General features: G+C 34.8%; 1 protein-coding gene across 1 annotated transcript; it reads right to left on the bottom strand.

Annotated features, from left to right (window-relative positions):
- Positions 1–678: 678 nt before the first annotated feature.
- Positions 679–15,290, bottom strand: LOC132065739 (xanthine dehydrogenase 1-like). Its single transcript, XM_059459263.1, has 14 exons — positions 15,155–15,290; positions 13,112–13,211; positions 11,963–12,071; positions 10,314–11,822; positions 9,304–9,546; positions 8,789–9,103; positions 7,782–8,021; positions 6,839–7,123; positions 6,498–6,719; positions 5,500–5,661; positions 4,881–5,015; positions 2,438–2,674; positions 1,727–1,900; positions 679–1,059 (listed from the first exon to the last, which is right to left on the bottom strand). The coding sequence occupies exons 1-14, from the start codon at positions 15,288–15,290 to the stop codon at positions 817–819; spliced, it is 4,110 nt and encodes a 1,369-aa protein (XP_059315246.1). The 3' UTR covers positions 679–816.
- Between the last annotated feature and the right edge of the window lie 8,531 nt (positions 15,291–23,821).

Below are 23,821 nucleotides of genomic sequence, written 5' to 3'. Positions count from 1 at the left end.
ATTTGTAAGTTGTTGAAGGTTACTTATATCTTTCCTTTTACTTTTTAGTTTTTTGGCCAACTGAAGCACAAGCTCCCCCTTAAATCTTTTTTTTAAACCTATATTTATTTTCATTCTTCTTAGAAAAAGGATGAATTTATAAGCTCCGCCTTGTTTTGTCTTGAGATATATAAACAAGAAACGGGAAATGAAAAAAAGAACACGAATTATTTCTGCTGAAAACAAGGACGAACTTTCAACGAAAAAGAACAAATACAAGAAATGGAACGGGTTTAAAAATAAAATCGGGTTATGTTGGAATTTCCGTTGAGACGGGTATATTTAAAAACTTTAATGACAAGAGGGGTATTTTTGACCCAAATTTGTAATGGAAAATTTATTTTTAACCCTTTTTTCAAAATAGAGGGGCATTTTTGACGCTTTTTCCTTTTTTATAGAGTATTAACCTGTATAACCTTCAGAAAATGTGTCCTTTGTAGAAGGTGTCACAGTGTAGACTTTTCTGTCCTTTGTAGAAGGTGTCACAGTGTAGACTTGAAACCATTACATATTTGACCTTGTGATCCATTACAAATGTTATTTTAATTATAAGACCCTTTTCTCTAGTGATAAGTTAAAATATACGATTATCTTTTTAGGGTCATTTTCTTCCATTCATATTGTAAGTGTCCAAAACAATAATGAAGCCCCTTAAGAGGACAAATTACATTCTCATTTAACATGTTATTATCAAAGTTTTACATAATGTTACAGGAAAATGTACAGAAGGCATCATATGAAGCTCTAAGCCTTCAACTATTCAGTATACTACAAAGATCAAACACTTAGCTTTGGTCGAAAATCAGAATCCACAAGTAATCTCGTAAATTCATCACTGCAAGCCATTCGAATACGTTCTGGAGTGGCTGGATTATCAAGAGGGAACCAGTCGCTGTAACCAGCTTCCGTTCTTGCAGATTTTATGGCGTTCTTGATGGCGAAAAAGACAGCGGAGGCAAGAAAGAAGGGTGGTTCCCCTACTGCTTTAGAGGAATGGATAGCCCTGGTGTTTGGGGCATTCTGTTGGCAAATGTCAAGAAGATTGTTAATGGAAAAAGTAAAGATATGGTGTGCAGATGCATATGGACTTCCAAATAAAATAGGAATATTATTGAAAAGCCGAAAATTATTCAAGAAAAATAAACAACAGTTGGTGCTGGTAAAAGTGTGTTGACAATGTCTCAGGATACTACAGAAATAAAAACAGATCACTGCATCATCTCTAGAAGATTTGCAGAAAATCGGTCTATCAGTAACTAACTTGTAGGATTTCAAATTATTGTGGCTTAAATTTAGGAGTTAGTTTCCTCTTTCTTTGTGATTTGGTTTTTGCACACAAGTCAATAGCATATTTTTCTATTTCCAGTTAAGAATTAACGCTATAAATGTATGTCTCTAAGCTATTAATAAAATTGTTCCCTTCGACTGCATAGCCAGTATATTTCTCTTAGCCCCTCTCTGTTATTTCTCTTAAGTTTCCTTGCTAAAGACTTAACAAGTGTACCTAAATTTTAGGCAGTTCGAGAAATGGTGCATATCAGCTCATTGATGATGTATACTTGCAGAACCAAATTTTATGGAACACAAAGGAAAGAATGTACTAACAAATAAGAAAATGGCTTTTAGAAGTATTCAACAAACAATGAATATCTAGACATATCCAGGCAGAGATAGTGGTGAAACTTACTTTCAAAAGAGAGACATTAAATTTGAAAGGTACATCATTCAAAGATGGAAGCTTGTAGTTTCCAGGTCCACATGTGAATAAGCATCCAGGTGGAATCCACTTGTGTGCTTTATCGCCCCATTTTAGCTCTTCCAATGCTACCCATCCAAGACCCTGTACAAATGCTCCTTCTATCTGCATAGAGAATGAAAGAATATGCATGATTGTTAGCAAAGCTCCATTTCAGATCGATAGATACTAGATCCAGCCCATCTCCAAATGCGATAGTGCTTCTATATCTCTTTCCAAATATAGACACTTAGCTGCAAGACTGCACCTGGGAAGTACTGGCACTAGACATAATATCTGCAGGTCATCTTTGTAAATATCTGAACGTTTGAATTTTTTAAAAAAAAAAAAAAAAAAAAAAAAAAAAGGGAAGAACAATTGAAAATTGTCCTACTCTATTCCAGGAAAAGGACATGGACTTTAGAAATCTGAATTCTATTCCTCCTCCTTGGTCCCCATTCAAAATAATGAAACGCAAACATTATATGTAGATAGGTCTGGAAAAAATAACTTGCAAGACTTTCAATCGTCAATTACTACAGCATTTACTGCTCAAGATTCCACTTTTTTACTGTATAATCAAATTGCGTCATTAGGCAGACCAGTTAAACAATTGAAAATTCAAAATCTATACGTAAATAGTACAGAAAGAGCAACAATAACCTGTCCAACATCAATCGCTGGATTGAGGGAGAACCCAAGGTCTAGGAGAACGTCTGCTCTCCTAGTATGGAAATCGCCTGTTAATGTGTCGATTTCAACCTCGGCAAATGCGGCACCATAGGTGAAGTACCTAAATGGATTGCCTTTCCCAGTTGACCAGTCAAAGCCAATATCAGGTGTAATGAAGAACCCATGAGCAGAAAGGTCTATTCTCTCCAGGTGGCATGCATTCGCAAGCTGATAGTAGATCAAAGACAAGACATGTGGTTAGTGGTCAATGTTCCTTTATTGTCATCATGACAGAACTGTAGAAGAAGACGGTGCAAATTTCAGAGTCCAGTTTTGAGGTAGAAACACAATTTAAGTCAGATTAATAAAGAATTATATCCTGCTGATGAGGGAGAGATACAAAGTGCTTGCAGTATTATCAATCTGAACAACGTATTATATACGCTGCAATTATGGAACAATATGCCCCGGAAAGGTACTTTTCTATTTGCGGTAATGAGCTTGCCAGGGATACCATGGAGAAAACCTTTCAGTTCCACTGTGAAAAATCATTCATGCATTCTCTTTTGCAGATTCCCAGCTTTTTCTTGAGTTTCTTATAATTTGATGTTATAGTTCCCAAGATTACAATGAATATACTGGATATGTGGTCTTGCTTAGGGCAGTGACGTACCGCTTATAAGGGAACAAATAAACAAATTTGTAAAGATTTATATATACTTGCTTTTACAGTTTTACTTTTTTATACATATGAAGTGACTTTGGCCCATTGGTCCAGTACCTGTCAAGAGTTCAATCTTTAACAGCCTCATCTTTAAACAAAAGGCCACGCGTTCCATCTTTACAAGCTCCATTTTAACAAAAAAGGTTCTAAAATTTGCAAAATTACATGTCCAGTGAAGAATCGATCCTGGAACTTTATCAAGTGAGAGAGGCTCTCAACTAGCAATCTCGTGACTAGGAATGTCATGATTCATGCCCCACTCTCTTGCTACATTCCCATGTTGCTAAGTCCTCCATCTACTGCCATAATCGCAGCATCTTATACAAAACACTAGCTGTCCTTCTAGATGGACAAGTTCCTTCTCTGTCTGTTTCTAAGTACCTTTCATTTCCCTTTTATAAATTTTGCATGCCTAGTTCAGCTGACACGAGGTGTGCCAAAACTAAATTGTGACTTCAGGTGCAGGAGGTATCAGTTATTTAAGAACTTGAAAATATATGTGGTGCAGCCAATGTCTTAACACTCTTTTTTGGTTTTTGGTGGAAGGGAGGGGACATCATATCATTGCATCAACTCCTTACCATTTAGCGTTTTGCTCTCTTCTGACCTTGAATTATTTCTACCTCCCTTTTCTTCCCTAACCATTTAACGAATCTTCATCTTAGGCCACTATATAATTTGTTGTTTTTAGATACAGAACTCTTATTGGAGACTTCATCCTCCCATGGACTGAAAAAGCTGTAAGCACCACTTGTAATTATTCACATATCTTTGTACATTTTCACATATCCTTTTTGTTATGTAAACTCCTTGACTTTTTCCTTGCCCTTAAATTCCTTATTAATTATATGGAAATATACAACAAGCCTGGTCAAATACTAGCCCATGCAAGGCTATGCTTGAAGAGATGCATGCACTGTAGACTAAAAATGGCTGGAACTTAGTACCTCCTCCCAGAGACTTCATCTGGCATTTGCATACCCTCTTCTCATTCAAGTGCGCATATACTAGTCGTTAGTTTCTATTCCTTGGACTTCTTAAACTCAACTTAGTCAGGTAAAAGCAAAAGATAACAAAAACTAAAGGTCTTCAATAGTCTGATAAACTTTAAAGATAAATTATCTTCTTCCAAATGATATATGTCATCTTCTTCAGAATTGGTGCCTAACCCTGAAGAAGTGTGACTTTCACCTAAGGAGGTTACTGTAGAGGAGGAAACCATCATTTGGTGGTCACAATCAAAATAATAATTTGAAGGTGGGAAAGGAAGGTATATCAGAGAATATGAATATATCCCTCTTTATCAGAAAGATGAGGTCAGATTAGAGGTAGTGTTTCATAAGGGGAAAAAAAAGAGGTAGAATGATATGGATCTAGCAAAATGGAGAAAAGGAAGAGTAAAGGGAAACGGAACAGACAATACGATAAGGATGATCACAAGCCACAACTGATTTTGCAACAGCCTACCATGTTTGCACTTTAATTTAATTATCACTTACTACACCTATTGGCCGATCAAACTGGAGAAATTTATGAGTAAAGCATTTTTATCATTTCCTCCTCATGCCAAAACCCCATCCTTGTTCAAGCATAAGTCATCAACATATTTCAAATGATAGACAAGGAAGTCCACCAGATTAGGAATGAAATAAAAGTATAAAACAGATACCGAATGGAAAAATTACTTAAAGCCAGAACAGAAAGAAATACCTCCGCAAGAGAGCTGAAGTTAGACTTGGATGCAATAGGCTCCATCCGTGCTTTTATTTGCTCGCATGCGTCCAATACTGCGGCTCCATACATGTCAGAACTTGCAGAAGCAGCTGTTGGTGAAGAATTAGGAACCTAGATTGGCAGGAAAACTAGATGAGACAGGTACTAATATGTTTCATAAACTGCAAAACAAAATTCACATGCAACACAAGGATTTTGAATAAAACAATACAATGTGCTAGAAGAAATATCCCCCCCCTCCCCCCAAACAACACACACACACACCCAACAAACCCTACCCCAAACCAGACCACTGCTTGGCTGAAGGAGGATTAGTTTCAATTTTTTCAAGTAGCAAGTGAAGGCAGTATCTAAGATCAACATTTACAGACTTGAGTAAATTCAAGTTTTAATATTGGTTATTAAGCTTCTGGTTTAGCTCATTTTCTCTCATCGCCATCTAGTACATGCCTAACCCTTTCCATCGTCACAGCTACTATTAGAAATAAAACAAGAGTTATGCCACGTGATTCCCATGTGTCCTTTTAGTTTATTCAATAAGAGAAGATAGAACCTTCAAACAATGATATATTGATATTTGTCTCACACCCAATACCTTGTCAGTACTTGTCTCTGAGATGAATACTGCACTTAGAGGGATGTTAAAGGAAGATGCAGCAATCTGAGCAACTTTTGTATGCAAACCTTGGCCCATCTCCACACCCCCATGAGTGACCAACACTGTTCCATCTGTGTAAACTTGAACAAGAGCACCTGCCTGTAGTCAATCAGTCAGTGAATAACCAACTTAAACTTTTGCGATTATAATTTTTCACAGAACTAAAAATCTGAAACAATCAGCATCGGAAAAAGTGCTGTTTATGAAGAACAGGAACCTATATCTCCTGTAGAACTATTCACACCAACACCTCAACTTACTCAGGTGCATTTCACCTCCAATAGTCCCATTAACCAAGAGAAGAAAAATCAATTTGGAAATCTAACTAAATTATCCAGTTGTGCAATGGTTGAAATGGAACAGATGGACCTCAAGGGTAGGAAATGTTCCATCAGCCAATCAATTTTTTTTTTGCTAAATCTGCCACTTGCGTTTTGCAGCCGAGGGTCTTTCGGAAACAGCCGCCCTACCTTTCAAGGTGGGGGTTAGGTCTGCGTACACTCTACCCTCCCCAGACCCCACATGGTGGGATTATACTGGGCTTGTTGTTGTTGTTGTTGTTGTTGTTGCCACTTGCATTTTGTGAATTTCTTGATAAAATGAGAAATGTGTGATCAATAGAAGTCTATGTTTTTAACCACATCTTGGAAGGGCAATAGCCTGTTGGTTTTACATAGTAAATGGAATGCTTTTTTACCTTATCTCAAAAGGAAGTGGAAACCTTAACCAATTACAGCAGTCACTCAACAGGCTGTTATCGTGTTCATAGGTACCAAAGAAACAGCTTAAATATATCCAGCCGCCTGGGCTGGTTAGCATATCTTTGCTGGAAGCAGAGTCGGGAAATACGAAGGCAATAATTAAACTACTCACTACTCAAAGGAACATGGACTTAACTGGGAATTTTAGGATGTACAACAAAGATACCAACTTACCTGGTTCATAGACTTAAAAGTGAAAGCTATCCCAAATTTGGTTGGCACCATGGCAATACCCCGCTTCTTCCATCGATTATGGTGATTGAAATTTTCAATTTCATTCTGAGCATTGATGAATTCACAAGAAGATTTCAGTTCATTCCAGAGACGCCCCAAGGTACAGTCTTCAACTTTTTGACCAAAATGCAAGACTGATCCTTCACTGATGAAATTCATTTCCTGGTGGAAAACGGAAAAAATGAGAGAACAATCCATATACAATCGAAATGGAGAACTGGTGATATGCATCACATATGAAGAAAGATTATTCAGACAATCATCAGAAGCACAAGGTATACCCTTATTTCTTCTGGGCTTTTGTTAACTTCCACGGCAATCCTCTCTATCCAATTCTCAGCAATTAGCATACCCTGTGGGCCTCCAAATCCTCTAAAAGCTGTATTACTAGGAAAATTAGTGAAGCATGCTTTTCCATTAATCCTCACATTTGGTATTTCATAGACATTGTGCGAGTGGAACATAGAACGTTCAAGTACAGCGAGTGATAGGTCTAATGAATTTCCAGCATTGTTGTAGATATGAAGATCCAAGGCAAGCACTTTCCCGGCATTTGTAAAACCAACCTAACAATAATAGAAAACATTAACATTGCTTCTCCACATTCAAAAGAAAATGCTAATTGAAATCCAAACAGAAAATGACGCAAAGCAATGCCTACCAAAGACATTAGGAAAACGAATAAAACCATATATTGCCCCTTCTATTATCTTCCACTTGAGGAAGACTATATAGTCCAATAATCTATATCTAGCAAGTATTATACTGATTGGTCCCATGTAACAAAAATAGCACAACATGCTGGGAAAGAACTTGACGAATTCGTAGCCTCAATGGATCAATTTTTTTCCAATTGTTATTTCTATACTGCAAAATCCAATGCAATTAATACCTAAAAAGTTCTTACCTGTCTATGCAGCCCAACAATTCCATGTCTTTCAGTAAATCAGAAAGCGTACATATCCGTTCATCACAATATTTATAAAACATCTACCATTTCAACACATCCCAAAAGGTTTGACACACTCAAATAACAAAATTTGTTCATCAGATACTAGTTTACACTAATTCAAATTTAAACTACAATATCATGTGTTTCCTACAAGCGCTTGAGCAATAAATACCGCATAAGTGAATGATTTAAACAAGCTTTCCCAAGCCATACAAATGTCACATAGAATGAGTCTAGCTCTGTGCAACATGATCACAAACTCATCTATTTACCTTGTACTTCCCAAGAAAACTATGTCGCTGTCCCATTATCATCATGTCTATATCCCTATCCAGAATAATTTTCACTGGACGATCCAACAGGTATGATGGAACAGCCACTGCAGCAGCAAGCATAGCAGACCTAGTCTCCTTGCCTCCAAAACCACCACCTATCCTTTTTGTCTTGCAAACCACTTTTGCCATCGGAAGACCAAGAACGTAAGAGACATACTTCTGGTGCTTCTGAGGAGCCTGCAAGATAGACAATGATCGAGACACCAAAATTTGTAGCAAAGTTATTCCCCCTTTCTGAACAAGTAAATTACAAAGATGTAGCATCTTAAGCTGGATATTAACCTAATTCACATTTCGAACCAAACCCATCTAACAGCATAATAATGACATCTAAGAAACCAGTAACTATCTAAAACCAAAATCAACAAGAACAACTCATGCTTATTTCTAAACTGACGCCAAACTTAGATGACTATGTTTGATCACATATATATCATGTGAGTCCGAAAAGCAAGAGTATATAGAGCAAAGCTAGGAATTTTAGTAGGCCAGCTATGCTATTTCTAGTTAAAGCTAGGTTTTTGTTTCAAACCTTTTTGACTTTGCCTCAAATTTAAAAACAGTAATCACAGCATAAGCATATAAAATAACTTCTCTTCAAATATGTGCCATCTGAGACTTTCAAGTATGGCAAAAACATGCAGGATATACTTTTTTTAACAAGCTTTAATATCAATGGCTCTTTGGGCATAAGAGCAACTTATTAACTGAAATTGAGTTTCATGATAGAAAAAAGGCTTTGGCAACTCAATGGCAGATAGCTAGCACTTTCATATTACCACTTTTTTTTAGGATTATTAACACTTACATCCGAACGAGTAAACCGCGAGTGTTATGGTGGGGAAAGGAAGAAAAAAACAAAATACGACCCCACAGTTAATACCCTATAAACCTAGATATACTTGAGAAACAAAGAGAGAATGAGTAGATTTATGTTGAAGTACCTGGGTAGATGAGATCATGTGCACCTCATTCCCACTATCCACTGTCCATAATAAAGTGCCATGAGGCTCCAAATAGAAATGTTCTTGACCACCTACCCTAACTTCTCCTTCTATAATATTGTCACATTGACCTGACTGGAAACACTGTTCAACATCACCTTTCGTCATACACCTTTCTGTATTAGGATGATAACTGTTAGCCTGTATAGCATCCTCTATTGATAAAACTGCAGGTAGCTCCTCATACTCAACATAAACCTTTCTAGCAGCAAGTTTTGCATTTTCATGTGTGTCAGCTACAACCACCCCGATAACCTACAAATATTCACGCAGACAGTAATAGGTAGCTATGAGAAAATAGTTGAAACTATAAAGCCATTCCCAAATCTAAATCTTACAAGTCCACCCCCAACTTAACATTGCAAGAGAAAACAGTTTATTCTGAATATTAACCTAATATTAGTGTACAGATAAATTTGTGCATGGAGAGAACATCTCAGAGTACAGCATCATACCTGACCCACACAAGTGACAAACTCCGTGGCAAAAAGTTCCTCATCAGCAATAACTGCTCCAATCATATTCTTACCAGGTACATCTTTAGCCGAAAAAAATCCTGCAAATCCAGGAGAGGACCTGGCTCCCGAATCATCTATTGAAAGTATACGAGCATGAGGTTTTTTACTCAATATCAGAGCAGCATGCAAACTATTGGGTGGCATTGGCGCATCATCAGTATATTCTGCCTCTCCAGAAACCTGTAAAAGGTTAAGTTTACCAGCGAAGACATAAGTAGCAATTCTGACCAAACAGAGCCAATAAAAGGACAAATATTTCATCAGAATGCCAGCTCAAAATGGCCTCACACTATCAAAAGCTACAATTTCCTATGCATAGACAGAGCTGTACACTATAGACTTCGGAATCATAGAAGAAGTTTCCCTCTCAAAAGAAAGAGTACCAAAGCAAAATTAGAAGCAATGTTATTGATCGGAAATTAATAATAAAGCAATATAGCAATCCATTTAGTTATTAGATCCAAGAATTTTAAGGGAACCAATGTTGCTTAATACTAAAAATATGCTCCTGCACAAGCCAGAAAATAGATAAACTGGAGAAAAAGAACGTGACACCATGTCCCCTATGCTGTTAGTACAGATGCAATCACAATACATGCAACAAGAGAGGAAGAGCAGCAAGAAACTAAAAAACGAAAATTCACTTTTTCACAAACCAACAACAAATGAATCTTTTAAGTGCTTGTTCTTCATCAGAGTTGCGGAGGTAAAATAATAGCTACTGTCATGAACGCCATTAGCACAAAGGTCATTCCAGGCCGTACATAAATTATGGCGTAAGAAATAGTGCCAGTCTAGGAGGTCAAGAAGTCTTTAAACATTTAGCTGTTTCTTCTTGTCTGTCCACATGCAATCTAGAATTTTATGCAGTTATCATCTAAATCTAAACGGTTCTGGAATAGACATCAATAAATATTGCATAATTTTCAAGCTATGAATGTTGTTACCTGAAGCCTTGATGAAATATGAACCTCAGGGGAACCCACAGAAGTACCATGCTTCCTGATCTCAAAATCCTGAATTGAACTAACGGATGGTCGAAGAGATGAATCTACAGCTGAAACATGTGAAGCTGGAACTTTCTCAAGAAATGATGGTTGTCCATCCATTTGATGACAAACCCATAAGAAATATTTGAAGAAGAAACTAAACGTTAATGATTTTCGAAATTCAACCATCCCACCAGGTGCATCTTCTTTCAGCACAATTTCCTCCCCCAAAATTTTCAAAGCACCCTGCAACAGCTCTTTATTCCAACTTTTCCCGATTAAGAAGTCACTAGTTTTTGATGCAGCAAATGAAAGTGGAGCAATCCCACCATATACAATCAAAGCATCTGAAACTACCCATTTCTTGTCCTTCTCTTCTAGGCAGACACGCATCCCAGCATTGACGATGGCGATATCATCATCTCTCCTATGAGATTGCTTAAATTCTTTCACAAACTCGAACGGCCTATTCCAAGGCAATGATACTGACAGCAAAATTTCACTACTTCTCAGATCCACTTTACGATAGCCCTGGAAGAAATTTTTTGCTAGACATGTTCTGACATTTCCTTTGCAGTCAATTATTCGAAACTTTGCTCCTGTTGCCATCCAAAGAGGGTTCAAATCTGATATTGGGCTTGCAGTGCAGATATTCCCACCAACTGACGCAACGTTTCGTATTTGTGTTCCAGCAAACCACTTTATCTGCTCGATGAGAGCTCGACATGATGATGTTTCATACTCAGGGCGGTCGTTTCTTACCTTCTTTAATACATTCACAAGCTGTGACAATTTAACTCCAGCACCTATTTCTAAGCCATCATCCTCAACTCTTATATGGTTAAGTTCAGGAACATGTGCAACAGATATTAATATAGGGCAGCGAATACCTTTAAGCCTGACTTCAATTCCCACCTCTGAGTTTCCAACAACTAACCGGGCATCTGGAAATCTTGCTTTTAAATCCAGCAGATGTTGAAGTTTTAAGGGCCTATACCACTTTAGTCCATTTGATCCACTCAAACTTAAATAAGTCAATTTCCTCAATAAAAGTTCAGGAGGGAAAATAAGTTCTTTGCTGGTATACGCGGTTCCATCGGTCTCATTGTAAGAAATTGGCCTCCAGCCACAATCATTGCTTAAATTTTGTTTGATGGTTTCTTCACTATTTCCAGCCTTCGGCCCACATGAACATCGCTTACCCGTGGAAGGACAGATAAATTCACCAGTAGTAATTCCTTGTAAAGATGTGTTGGCGTATAAAGCATTATTAGTTTTTGCGAATACTCGAAACGCGTCAACAATTGGCCTGTAACCAGTACATCGACATAAATTTCCTGCAAGGCTTTCTTCAATTTGCTCTTCTGTAGGGGGTTCTTTAGATGATCGTAGTAATGCATACATGGACATGACGAAACCAGGAGTGCAGAACCCACATTGTGAACCATGCGAGCGAGCCAATGATTCCTTTAGAATGTAGTGGACAAAGCAGAGGAGTTATAAAAATGTTGCATACATCATCATCCATAAAAGGTACTATTTGCAGTAACAAATAATGTTGAAAAAACATGCTAAATTCAGGGGACATGTGAGACCAATTAATGTACCTGAATTGGATGCAATCCAGCTTTACGGTTCCCAATTCCTTCTACTGTGATGACATGCATTCCTTCCACAGAATATAGAGGAGCCAAGCAAGCATTTACTGCATGGTGCCTATAAAGAAAATATAACTTTACAAACTGAATATGATTTATGGAAACTTTAATAGTCATATACTAACTGAAATTGGAGGAATGCACCGGGGGCCAATCAAATCAAGCAAACTTCACATTTACCAAATTATTGCTAATAATATTATTATTATGGATTTTTACCTCTTAACTATCCATATTCCCCACTACTTTTTCTTACTCTATAAGTCATCTACATTCGTCGGAGACTCGCATTCCACTCCGAGAACTTTTAGCAGAGGAAGAAATGGTATCAAATTCCAAAGTACTAATATTGTTACAATAAGCTCGTGGTCCTGGATACCAGACTGAAGACTATATATCTTGCAGACTGAAGACTAATTATCTTGCACATAATTGGTCGTTTCAGGTTTTGGTAGTAAAGGCCTCTTTCTTTTGCCTTTTTTTTTTTTTTTTTTTTTTGTGGTGGGTATTTTCTTTTGGGCAGGAGGTTTATGTACAAGTCAACGCCTTACATAGTAATCGTGAGAAACAAGAAAGCTTTATCCATTTTTCATGCGACTTTCAGACAGACTTCTAGGTTAATGTAGTATAAGGTGAGGCCAAACCAAGAGGTCCACAATCTGTAACAGTTTAGTTTGCTTGAGAAATTACAGAATACTAAAGTGTGTCTACTTTTCACCCGTCCAGTTCTACAAAAGCTTGCTTCATTCTTTGAAGGATACTAAAATCAATTGACGAGAAACAAAATCTACTAAAATTTATTTCATTTTTATTATCCAGCAGCTATTTTGTAGGGCTAAGAGGAGGGCTTCTGGTATCATCTCGACACCTATCAGCCTTCTTTAGAATTTTAAACAGACATAATGTCAGTTTACAAGAATGAAAATGTACTAGTTTCTAAAAGGATGATAAACAAGAAAACCAGCACAAATTGTAACCTACACAAATGCAAGCAGTTACAGAAATCATTGCTACCCACTTAATCATGCATGCCCACGCCCGCGCCCAAAAGAAGGGATAACACAGACTTAATAGAGACATAGATGGAAAGAGACTCACACACATTTCTTCAAATTCTGATCAAAATAAGAAACCATGACAGTGCACGCCCCACAGCCACCTTCACCGCAACCTAGCTTGGTGCCTGTCAGGCCTATCTCTGTAAGGACAAAAGGAAAGCACAATTTCAGAAAAACCATCAGAATTGAGCAAGAGAGAGAGAGCACAGAAATCCAGATCAATAATCTGAACAGAAATAAAAACTACCAATTCCTAAGGAGTTTGATAACATAGAGGCTAGGAGGTGTAGTGAGTTCTAAAGACAATGGAAAAAGCATATCCATTTAACACTACCCAAAAATGGAGACACCAAACTTTTGCCAACATATAAGTACGGCTTCTTAACTTACTATTACTAAAGAGAAAGTACCATTTCAAACCTTATACAGAAGAGTTTTCAATACTAGCTCATTCTACCTATACCACAATTGAAGCACCCAAAGAAGAATTTGGATCTTTCTGGTCGAGTAACGGAAGCAATCTTCCTACCCTAATACTTTGCCATTTGATTGATTAAAGTTTCGTGCTTCTCACCACTCCTCGAGGCCAAAAACTTGGTCGATCCGTCATTCTAGGATTTGCAGATCTTTCCTGAAGGATATACGACTTAAGACACAAACTCTACTTGTAGCAATAACCAATGTCTTTATTGCTGTCAAGCAAACTTAAAATTTCTTCCAGGCCAGTGAAGTGGAGAAAGCACGGCGTAACAGACAGAACATCAAGAAACCCGAAAATATTTACTATATGAATATTCGCAGATTGAAGATAGCTGAAGAAAGCAGAATCCTTTTAGCAGTTAGATTTACACTAATACAAATCTCCCAATTGAACATGTTCATTAGAGAAACAATTACAGGAACACACAGCTATCCACAAATGCAAGCTTAATAAACTCCAGACTTCATTCTTTTCTCATTTGTTTCAACAACTTATAATAACAATAAATAAATCAGTAAAAATAACTCCTTGAAATCATCATTAATTACAAAAACTGAATAAACTAGACAAATATAACAGTCAAGGCCTTTTAATTTTCAGATTTTCTTCCCCTTCAATCCATTCACTTGAACTTAACATACTCAGCTACACAGAGCTTCTAGCTTAATCACAATGCAAATCTCCAATGATCCTTTCTCATTTGCTTCAACAATTATAATAACAATAAATAAATCAGTAAGAATAACTTCTCCAAATCATCATTAATTACAAAAAATGAATAAACTAGATTACTATAACACTCAAATCCTTTTAAATTTCAAATTTTCTTCCCTTTCAATCCATTCAATTTGAACTTGACATACTCAACTCCACAAAGCTACTAGCTTAATCACAATGCAAATCTCCGATGATCCGCTACTTATATTACTCATTTCCTTCAAGTTTCTCACAAGAAAGAAACAAAAAAGAGTTAAGGGTCAAAAACACACCTGAACTATCACTTTTTCGTGAGTTTCACACCCCAAACCATCAGCCGTTCCCTTTTCTTACCTAAACTATCATCATCAATGTATTAAAACACACATTGAAGCTGATTAGGCCAACTATCAGCTGTTCACTTTTCCTACCTGAACTATCACCCAGATATCTTTTAATATATAGATGATGATAGTTCAGGTAGGAAAAGAGAAAAACTGATAGTTGGGGTGTGAAACTCGCGAAAAAGTGATCGTTCATGTTTGTTTCAGCTTCGAGATGTGTTTTAATACATAGACAGTGATAGTTCAGGAAGGAAAAGGGAACAAAGGATAGTTGAAATGTGAAACTCGCGAAAATTGAAATGTGAAACTCGCGAAAAAGTTACAGTTCATGTGTGCTTTTTACCATTATCTCCCAAAAAAAAAAACTCCTCAAGAATCATCATCAATTGAGAGAGAACAATCAATTCATTTTTTTCGGTCAACTAGCTGCTAGCTTAATCTAATTATGAACTTGATTTATCCATTGCGTTACCACCTTGTAAGTTTCTAATAAGAAGAAAAAAAGAAAGGAACCAAACAAAAAAAATTATGAAATTTCATAAAGATGAGTATATAATGTAACCTCTAAGATACTCAAGAAGAGTTAAATGAGCTAATCCATCAGGCAAAACTCTACGAATTCCATTAACGTATAAAATTGCTTCTTTTGACTCATCTGATACCCTTTCTATTTCACTTTCCTTCATCAATGAACCCATTTTACGATAATTATTTTCAGCTATCAAGTTTTGGTTATGATTGAAAGAGAGTAGAGGTTTTTATTTACTGGAATAAAAGATTAGGATGGGTCAAATATTCCACGTAAGATATTAAGATGATTCATCGAAGTCAGAGTCGGTTGGTTTATTTTAGTAGATAGAAACAAAATTAGCAAATTATGCTATGATTAGACAACTAATTACTATTACAGTCTTAATAATTTAAAATTTACCACTTTTCTTAACCATCTTGCCACCACGTTTTTTACGCAAAATTTAAGAAATAATTAATATGTTATATTTTCATGATCCCAATTTATGTAATTCTTTTTACTCTTTAAATTCATCAAATTATACAAATTTTGACCGATATTTTAAAATTTAATTTTCATCATATTGACATGAGAAATATTGTGATTGATACTCCCTCCGTTTCGATTGGTTTGTCTGGTTTGACTTGACACGGTGTTTAAGAAAGTAGAAGACTTTTAAATTTTATGATCTTAAACTAAATATGTGTAGAATGTATTAAAATGTCTTTTAATCTTGTGGCTTTAAACATAGCACGTAAAAAGTTAAAATTAAAGAATTATCCAAAAAAGGAAGAGACGGCCTTTTTAAACAGGCTAAAAAGGAAAGTAAGACGGAATATTGACAATGAGGGAGTAGTACTTTTCTTATAGTTTTTTAATATCTTAATCTAATCTAAATTAGCTTAAACATTAACCAAATTTACTCTTGACAAACGAAGTGCCACATAAATTAAAACGGATAGAGTACATTTGCATAAATATGTTATAATATTTATTTATTATAAGAAAAAAATAAAAGTAAAAGAAATTTAAAATTAACATTAATAGTTTCAAACGTACTAATAATAAAATATGCCCAAAACGAGGGATATGAAATAGGAAACAAAAGAAGACAATGGATTAAAAATAGATAATGTTTGCTTATTGATATAGACAACTGAGGGTGCGTTTGGTATGACAGAAAATGATTTCCCAAAAAATATTTTCTGGGAAAATTAATGATTTTTCTATTCATTTTCTTGTGTTAGGTACACAAATTGTCATTTTAAGAACATTTGCATATACTCGCAAAACTACTATGAAGTTTTTGAATTTGTAGTACAACTTTTGGTGATTCGGAGTGCAACTTTTGGTGGTTCGGAGTACAGGTTGGAAGGTGGTGTAGGCTTTTGGGGGGGGGGGGGGGAGGGGGGAATTTTTTTTCCCATTTTTTTTTAATAAAAGATATGAAAAAGAAAATTCGGAGGGGTGGTGAAGGTAGGGTGGGGGAGGGGTGTGGAAGGTAGGGTGGGGTTGGTTTTAGGGGTGTGGGGGTGTAGTTGGGGTTAGGCGTAGAGTGGGGGTGGGGTGGGGCATGTGGGGCGTGGGTTGGGAAATGCGTCTGTGTGTTTATATTAGTCCGAAAAATGTTTTCCCTCAAATTTTTATGAAAACATTTTCATCTATTTTAAGAAAATACATTTTCTAAGATTTTAAGTGCAACCAAACAAGAGAAAATACGAAGGCATTATCCGAAACATTTTTCTTCATACCAAACAGACCCTAAGGGGAATAATGGCGTATCTTTTGAGATTAGACTCAGATTTGATGCAAGCTGCACTTCCTTGACTAATGGTGTAGTCACGTGCAGTGACATGGGTAAAATAATTTTTCTTCCAAATTCTAATAACCCTTTATATAATTTCATTACTCATTTTTTACTTTCCATAGTAAAAAAACTATTTTGTGTTCCCTCCAAAGCCTCGCGTTCTGAGAATGAAGAATTTAATGATAGAACATGTTTTATTCTTGAATAGGTCTATCGGAGCCAAATTAGTCCAGCAAAATAGATTTTGAATATATGTGTGAAGAATCTTTTGATAAAGAAAACAAGAAAAAAAATTGAACAACTGCATTCAATCAAATAAGAATATTGTAACACCCAGAAGAAGAAATCAATGGGAAGAAGTATATTTTTGTCTATGTAAATACAAATTTTCGTAATAATCAAGATAGGAAATAGTGTACAAAAGTAATATATGATTACAAAAATGACAGCTGATTATATTATCTAATATATCAAATCTAAAAAGACGTAGTCATCTTGTTCTTCTCCTCACAAATGTCGGTTCAAAGACTCGAGAACTTGATTTTGAATTTGAACTTTAAAATTTAATTTAAGCGTTTGCTCTTGTATTTGTTATGGGTCACGAACAATTTGATAATCGTATATACCGGGATTTGAGATTTAGCAATTACGAAAGGAGAATTTGAAGTAGCAGCTTAAAATTCATCGTTAGATTTCATCACGGATGAAGATTGTGAATGTAGAGAAAGACTGAATTTTTTTTATTTTTTATTTAAATTTGCTTGATGCACTTTCCATCTCCTTTTAGCCTTAACGGAGCTTCCTGTTTATAGTGATAGACAAAGGAGTTGTGATATTGATTTGTCCATTTGAAGTATAAACCAAAATGTATCGTTTATATACTTGGTGGGCTTGTATTCAGGCGGAGCCAATAAGGGCCAAGGGGTTCGTCCCCTTCGGCAAAAAATTACATTATATATATAAGGTGAATTTTTTTTTTTTTAATGTATATATAGTAGATGTTGAACCCTTTGACATCTTCGTTTGTCTACTTCTTTATATTTTTGAACCCTTTTATTTAAAATTCTTACCCACCGTTGTGTATTGACAAGGTGATTTGACTTGCCACAAAATGCAGCTCGACATGAAACATGATTAATTGGCTACTTTATTGGAATTTTTACGCGTTATAGCTACTTCTAATACATAATTAGTGGTAATAAATACCTTTTATTTTAATTATTAATAATAACTAAATACTTTTCTAATTTAACTATTATAGCTACACAGTAACTTTCAATTACCATTTCACAAATACACCTAAAAATTAGCACCTCCAATCCCATATCCCCTTTTAATGGTAACAATATTAATCACTTAATATACATTACCATTCTCTCTCCTTTTTCATAAATTCTTACCTTTTTAAAAAAGGAAGAATCTGTGAATGCCCAGTGAAATAGTTGTCTTCTTCCGGTCTTCACCCTTCTACAAAATTCGATTTTCCATTTTGGGATATTGCAATCCGAAACGGTATTTTCAGTACGGTTATTTCGATTCAAGGCATATGTGGTCAAAGTGGGCCTCTTTCACGTTCTATCCCATCTCCTTTGTTTCGTGAAATTTTCGCTATTTGCGTTATTATTCTTCCACAAAAACAACTTGGTGGAAGTGATTGTTTTTGCTCCAAGCCGTAGTGGTGGTTATGGCGGCGCACACCAGAGAAAGGGAGAGAGAAAGTTTTTTAGGGTTTTTGAAAAGATGAAAAATATATTTTGTGTATGTTCTATGATATAACTACCAATTGTTGTGGTTGGTGGTGTATGTTTGTAAGTTTTTCTATATATTTGTGTATGTTGTTCAAATTAATTCCATCAGTTCATCTAGTTTCAAATACACGGGTGACACAAATACATGGTAAGTTTTCTATATATTTATGTATTTTGTTCAAATTAATCCCATCAAATACATGGGTAATGCAAATTGTTATTCATACAAATACATGAGATTTAATATAAAATACATGGGGCTTGGTTAGAAACTTCAAATACATTAGTTATGCTATCAAATGCATAGGTAAATAAAAAAAAACGAAATCAATATTGAAAACTTCAAATACATTACCACTAAATACATAGGTGATGCAAATTGTTACTCACACAAATACATGATATTTAATATAAAATACATGGAGTTTGATTGGAAACTTCAAATACATTAGTTATGCTTTATCAAATACGTCGTAAATAAAAAAACGAAATCAATATTGAAAACTTCAAATACATTGGTACATTGAATGTTTTCAAATTTTGAATTTTGATTTTTTACGTTTGAATGTTGAAGATTGGATGAAGGAATAGAAAACGGTTATGGAAAAGAAATCTAAAATCGATTTTGTGGAAGAGTATGGTAAAAAATACCAATTAATAACTAATAAAATGATCTCCCGTTATGGCCTAACATCAAGGGATATGTTTTCTTTTTTGTGTTTCTATGAATTTACACGCATCAAATACATCCGAAAAAATACCTTAATTTGAAAAAACATAGCTACAAATGGTAATATTTAAAAGGATAGTTATAAATGATAGGAAACTACCATAAGGTAGTCATTTGAGTAATTTTACCTACTTTATTTGACTTGAGGCCCATACCAAACATGTTACGACAGCATGGGCTTTAAGATACTAATAGGGGCCTGTTGGACCTTGGTTAGTGAAGAGGGCTTCCTTTTCGAGCCCAGAAAATATTTTTTTGCACCGACTGACCTTCAAAGGCGCTGGTCTTTAATTTTTGTCCCTCAAATTGCTGATCTTTAATTTTTGGCTTCGCTTAGAAAAGTGGTTGAAAATATTCTGAGATTTTGGGTTCGAACTCCCGCTCAGTCAAAAAAAAAAACCACAAAACAAGGCTTCGCAAAAAGTCTGCCTTATAAGGCATAATTTGCCTTAAAATTATGCCATAAGGCAAAAAAAAAAAAAAAATTTTACTCTACTGGAATTCTACAAAAGTTAAGGCCTAACTTTTGCTTGAATAGGCCTAATTTTGCAACGAAACTCTGCCTTGCGATTTTTTTTTACTGAGCCGGGATTCGAACCCAAAACCTCGGGATATTTTAAGCGAAGGCCAAAAACTAAAAACCAGCAATTTGAGGGACAAAAATTAAAGACCACCCCTGAATAAGGGCAATCGTGCAAATTGCCCCCCAGAAAAATGGACTAGCTCAAATAAAATAAGATTGTTCATTTAAATTGAAAACTTGGCATGGTGTGCTAACTCATAAACCTAATTGGCATAAATTAGCCAAATTTTAATAACTTGGCATAAAACGGCCCCCACATACATTTGTTTCCTATTTTCTCTCCCACAATTTCCTCCTCTCTTATTTCTTCCCCTAAAATCTCTCTCTCTCTCTCTCTCTCTCTCTCTCTCTCTCTTATTTCTTCCATCTATACATTATTGTGTATCTCTCCTCCACTTTTTCCCTCTCTTTCCTTTTTCTTAAATTTCTCCAATCAAAATAGAAAATCTACCATGATATATTGTGAAGTACCATGTATACATTCTGGGAATTCAATAGAGAAGAAGAGTACTATGTGTACATTCTGATGTATATTGTGAAGTACCATGTATACATTCTGATATATAGTGTGAAGTATTATGTATACATTCTGATATACATTGTGAAGTACCATGTATACATTCTGAGAATTCGATAGGGAAGAAGAGTACCATGTATACATTCTGGTATATATTGTGTAGTACCATGTATACACTCTAATATATATTGTGAAGTACCATGTATACATTCTGATATCTATTGTGAAGCACCATGTATACATTATGTTATATATTGTGAAGTACCATGTATATATTCGTATATATAATGTGAAGTACTTGGTATACATTCTAATTATTATACTATTAAACAATGTATATTTATTACGTATAAAAAAGGATAAAAATATCAAACTATGAACTATAACTTCAAGTCTTCAAGTATACATTCCGAAATTTGATGTGGAAGAAGAATATTTTGTGAATTAATATTTTCAAATTGTTTTTATTTGAATACCCCTTAATAACGAACTCTCCACTTTTTAAGTATATAATAATAATAATTGGGTAAAAATCTAATATCTTGGCTACTCAATGCCATTTCTTTTAGGTTTCATTTGCTAAATAAAATATTTGGTTAAAAACGTGCCAATTTTATTTAAGGGTTTTATATTTATGTCAATTCCTCATTTAAATCATGTTTTAGATTTGAATAAGTAATCTTGATGAGGTCCAACATCTCCACATTTTAGAACTAAGACCAAATTTTGTATGGTCCAAATTCAATAGAATTTAAATGTGTATAAGTACCACTTACTTCAAGGTTTGTCAAAATATAGACTTTTCGAACTTTAAGACTTAAACCTCATTCGTTTGCACTTAATAAAGGGCTTAATCTTAATTATTTAGATCTCAATCATTAAGTACATGTTTTCAACTTAATGAAGAAATGAAAAGGGAAATATCCAACTTAAACACAATTAGTATGAAAGATTTCAACTTTCAAGATGTTATAAATAAAGCTTATAAAGAAAGTAATGCAAAAAAAAAATACGAGAGAGAGACTGATATTTTATTTAACTTCAAACTGATTTATAAATGAACTGATTTGGCCTCTTATTTGTAGAAGGAAAGAAGCCGTTGTGAAGGCTTTTCAGGAAGCTTGCTGATAAGCTGCCTACTTGAGCTACTTGCAAGCTGTCTGCTTGATTGTAAATTTATTTAGAAAGCTGTGTATGTAAATGGACGTTCACAAATTTAGGGGTGGACATGGTATAGTAGATACCGATTACATACCGAAACCGAAATTCTTTATACCAAGGTTTCGGTATTATGATATTTAGTATGGTATTTAGTATGCATTTTACAAAAGTTTGGTATTCGGTACGGTATTCGTTATTCATAAAGAAAATATCGAAATACCGAATACCATACCGAAGTATATAGTTACATATACAATTCATATTATATAGTTACATATATAATTCATATATCTTAGTATTATAATACTAACAAATATATATACTAGTATTACTAGAAAACTAATTGTTAAAACGTTGTAACTTTTACTACTTTATCTTGATTTAAATGTCTTTTTTGTGTAATTGAATTACGAAGGTGATTGCTTGTACTTTCTTTTGAATATTTTTACATTTGTAAGGTGTTAGTACAATATAATTTAGACGTTTCTTAAGTAGCGGAAGTCATAATTCTCCACGATATGTATATATGTTAGTCGAAGTCGAATAAACTATGGTACCGATTTACCGTACCGCAAAATCTGTAACCGAACTTAAAAATACCAAACCATATCGAATTAATTTGGTATGGTAATGGTATACTCCCTCCGTCCCAATTTATGTGATATAGTTTGACTGGGCACAAAGTTTAAGAAATAAAGGAACACTTTTGATCTTGTGGTCTAAAATAAGCCAAAGATGTTTATATGGATATAGATCATCGCGTTAAGCGTAAAAGATAAAGTTTAAAGTTAAATTGTTGCCAAATAAGGAATTGTATCATTCTTTTTGGGAGATTAAAAAGGAAAGTGTATCACATAAATTGGGACAGAGGGAGTAATATTTTTAGAAAACGAAAATCGAAATCACCGTACTGAAGTTTCAGATACCGTACCATGCCCACCCCTACCTATTATCACAATACACAAGAAAAGTTTTAAGAAATGATATATAAAGAATTTTTGGAATACCAATTCTCTCAAACTGTGGTTCTTTTTCCCGGGGCTTTTTAGGGGAGATTTCTTTGTTTTGATCTCAGAATCTGTTTTTCTGTTCTTTCTTAATTATGTTACGTTTAGGCAAAAGGAAAAGTAAGAAACTGTCTTAGATGCCAATTTGTACGTATATATGTTAATTCTTCTTCTATTTTTCTTTTTAGTTGCAGTATTGCTAATTTGTATACTTATTTCAGCATAAAGAAAAGTAAAAACTTGTTGGAAGTATCAAAAATGATATGCCTTAAAATGAGTCAATTGGGCTGTTTTCTGTGTTACAGATAGTGAATTAATGGGGGATTTTCTCTGTTAGGCAGGTTCCTATTTATTTATTCTTTTGGCAAGTTTAGTTTATTAGGACATTTAACAAAACCTTCTATAAATTAGACATTTAGAGAACCTATTACACATGATTACCCCCTCACGGACACATGATATTGAAGTACCAATTATTTGTGGGCCCCACGTTTTAAAAACTTTTTCCCTTTTCATTGTGTCTTCTTCACACCATCAGAAGTTGTGGTAGCGGAATGCTAACTATCCTTTCATCTTTAATTCCCAAAAACGTCTTCTTTTTCTCCATTTCAGTATCAAGTATTTTGCCCCACTTTTACTCAAACTTTTAATTAAGAAACAAAAAATGAAGAAATTGCATGAATTGCCCTTCAAATGAACTTTTATTTTTGGCGATGGAAAATTTTTACAATGAAGAATTCGAACTTCAAATGGAAACTTCAAAAAAAAAAAAAAATGGGGCCACGTGGTGGCATGAACGGAGGAGAGAGAATCAAATTAAACAAGTTCCAAAATTGATGCTAGACACCAAGTGGATTATAAAAATATATAAACTAAAAAAAGAAAATAATAAATAAATTTTAATTAAAACGCGCTTATTTTTCAATATTTTTATAATTTGTGCATCGTCGTGGTATTAATATCACTTTTAGATGTTCGTGTGTGTAATAGGTCGCAAGCAAGTGATATCCTTTTCGGGTATAGTTCAGGGGGGTTTTGATGTATTTTGCCCAAAACCTTCTATAAATTAGACATTTAGAGAAGCGCATGATCCACATGATATTGAAGTACCAATACAAGTTGAACACGTAAACATCTTTAATAAAAGTAGTACTTTTTGGTGCGT

The sequence above is a fragment of the Lycium ferocissimum genome, chromosome 7 (assembly GCF_029784015.1).
Source record: "Lycium ferocissimum isolate CSIRO_LF1 chromosome 7, AGI_CSIRO_Lferr_CH_V1, whole genome shotgun sequence".
Classification (NCBI taxonomy): Eukaryota; Viridiplantae; Streptophyta; class Magnoliopsida; order Solanales; family Solanaceae; genus Lycium; species Lycium ferocissimum.
Note: the sequence above shows the minus strand (reverse complement) of the source record. Positions and strands in the feature narration are given on the sequence as shown.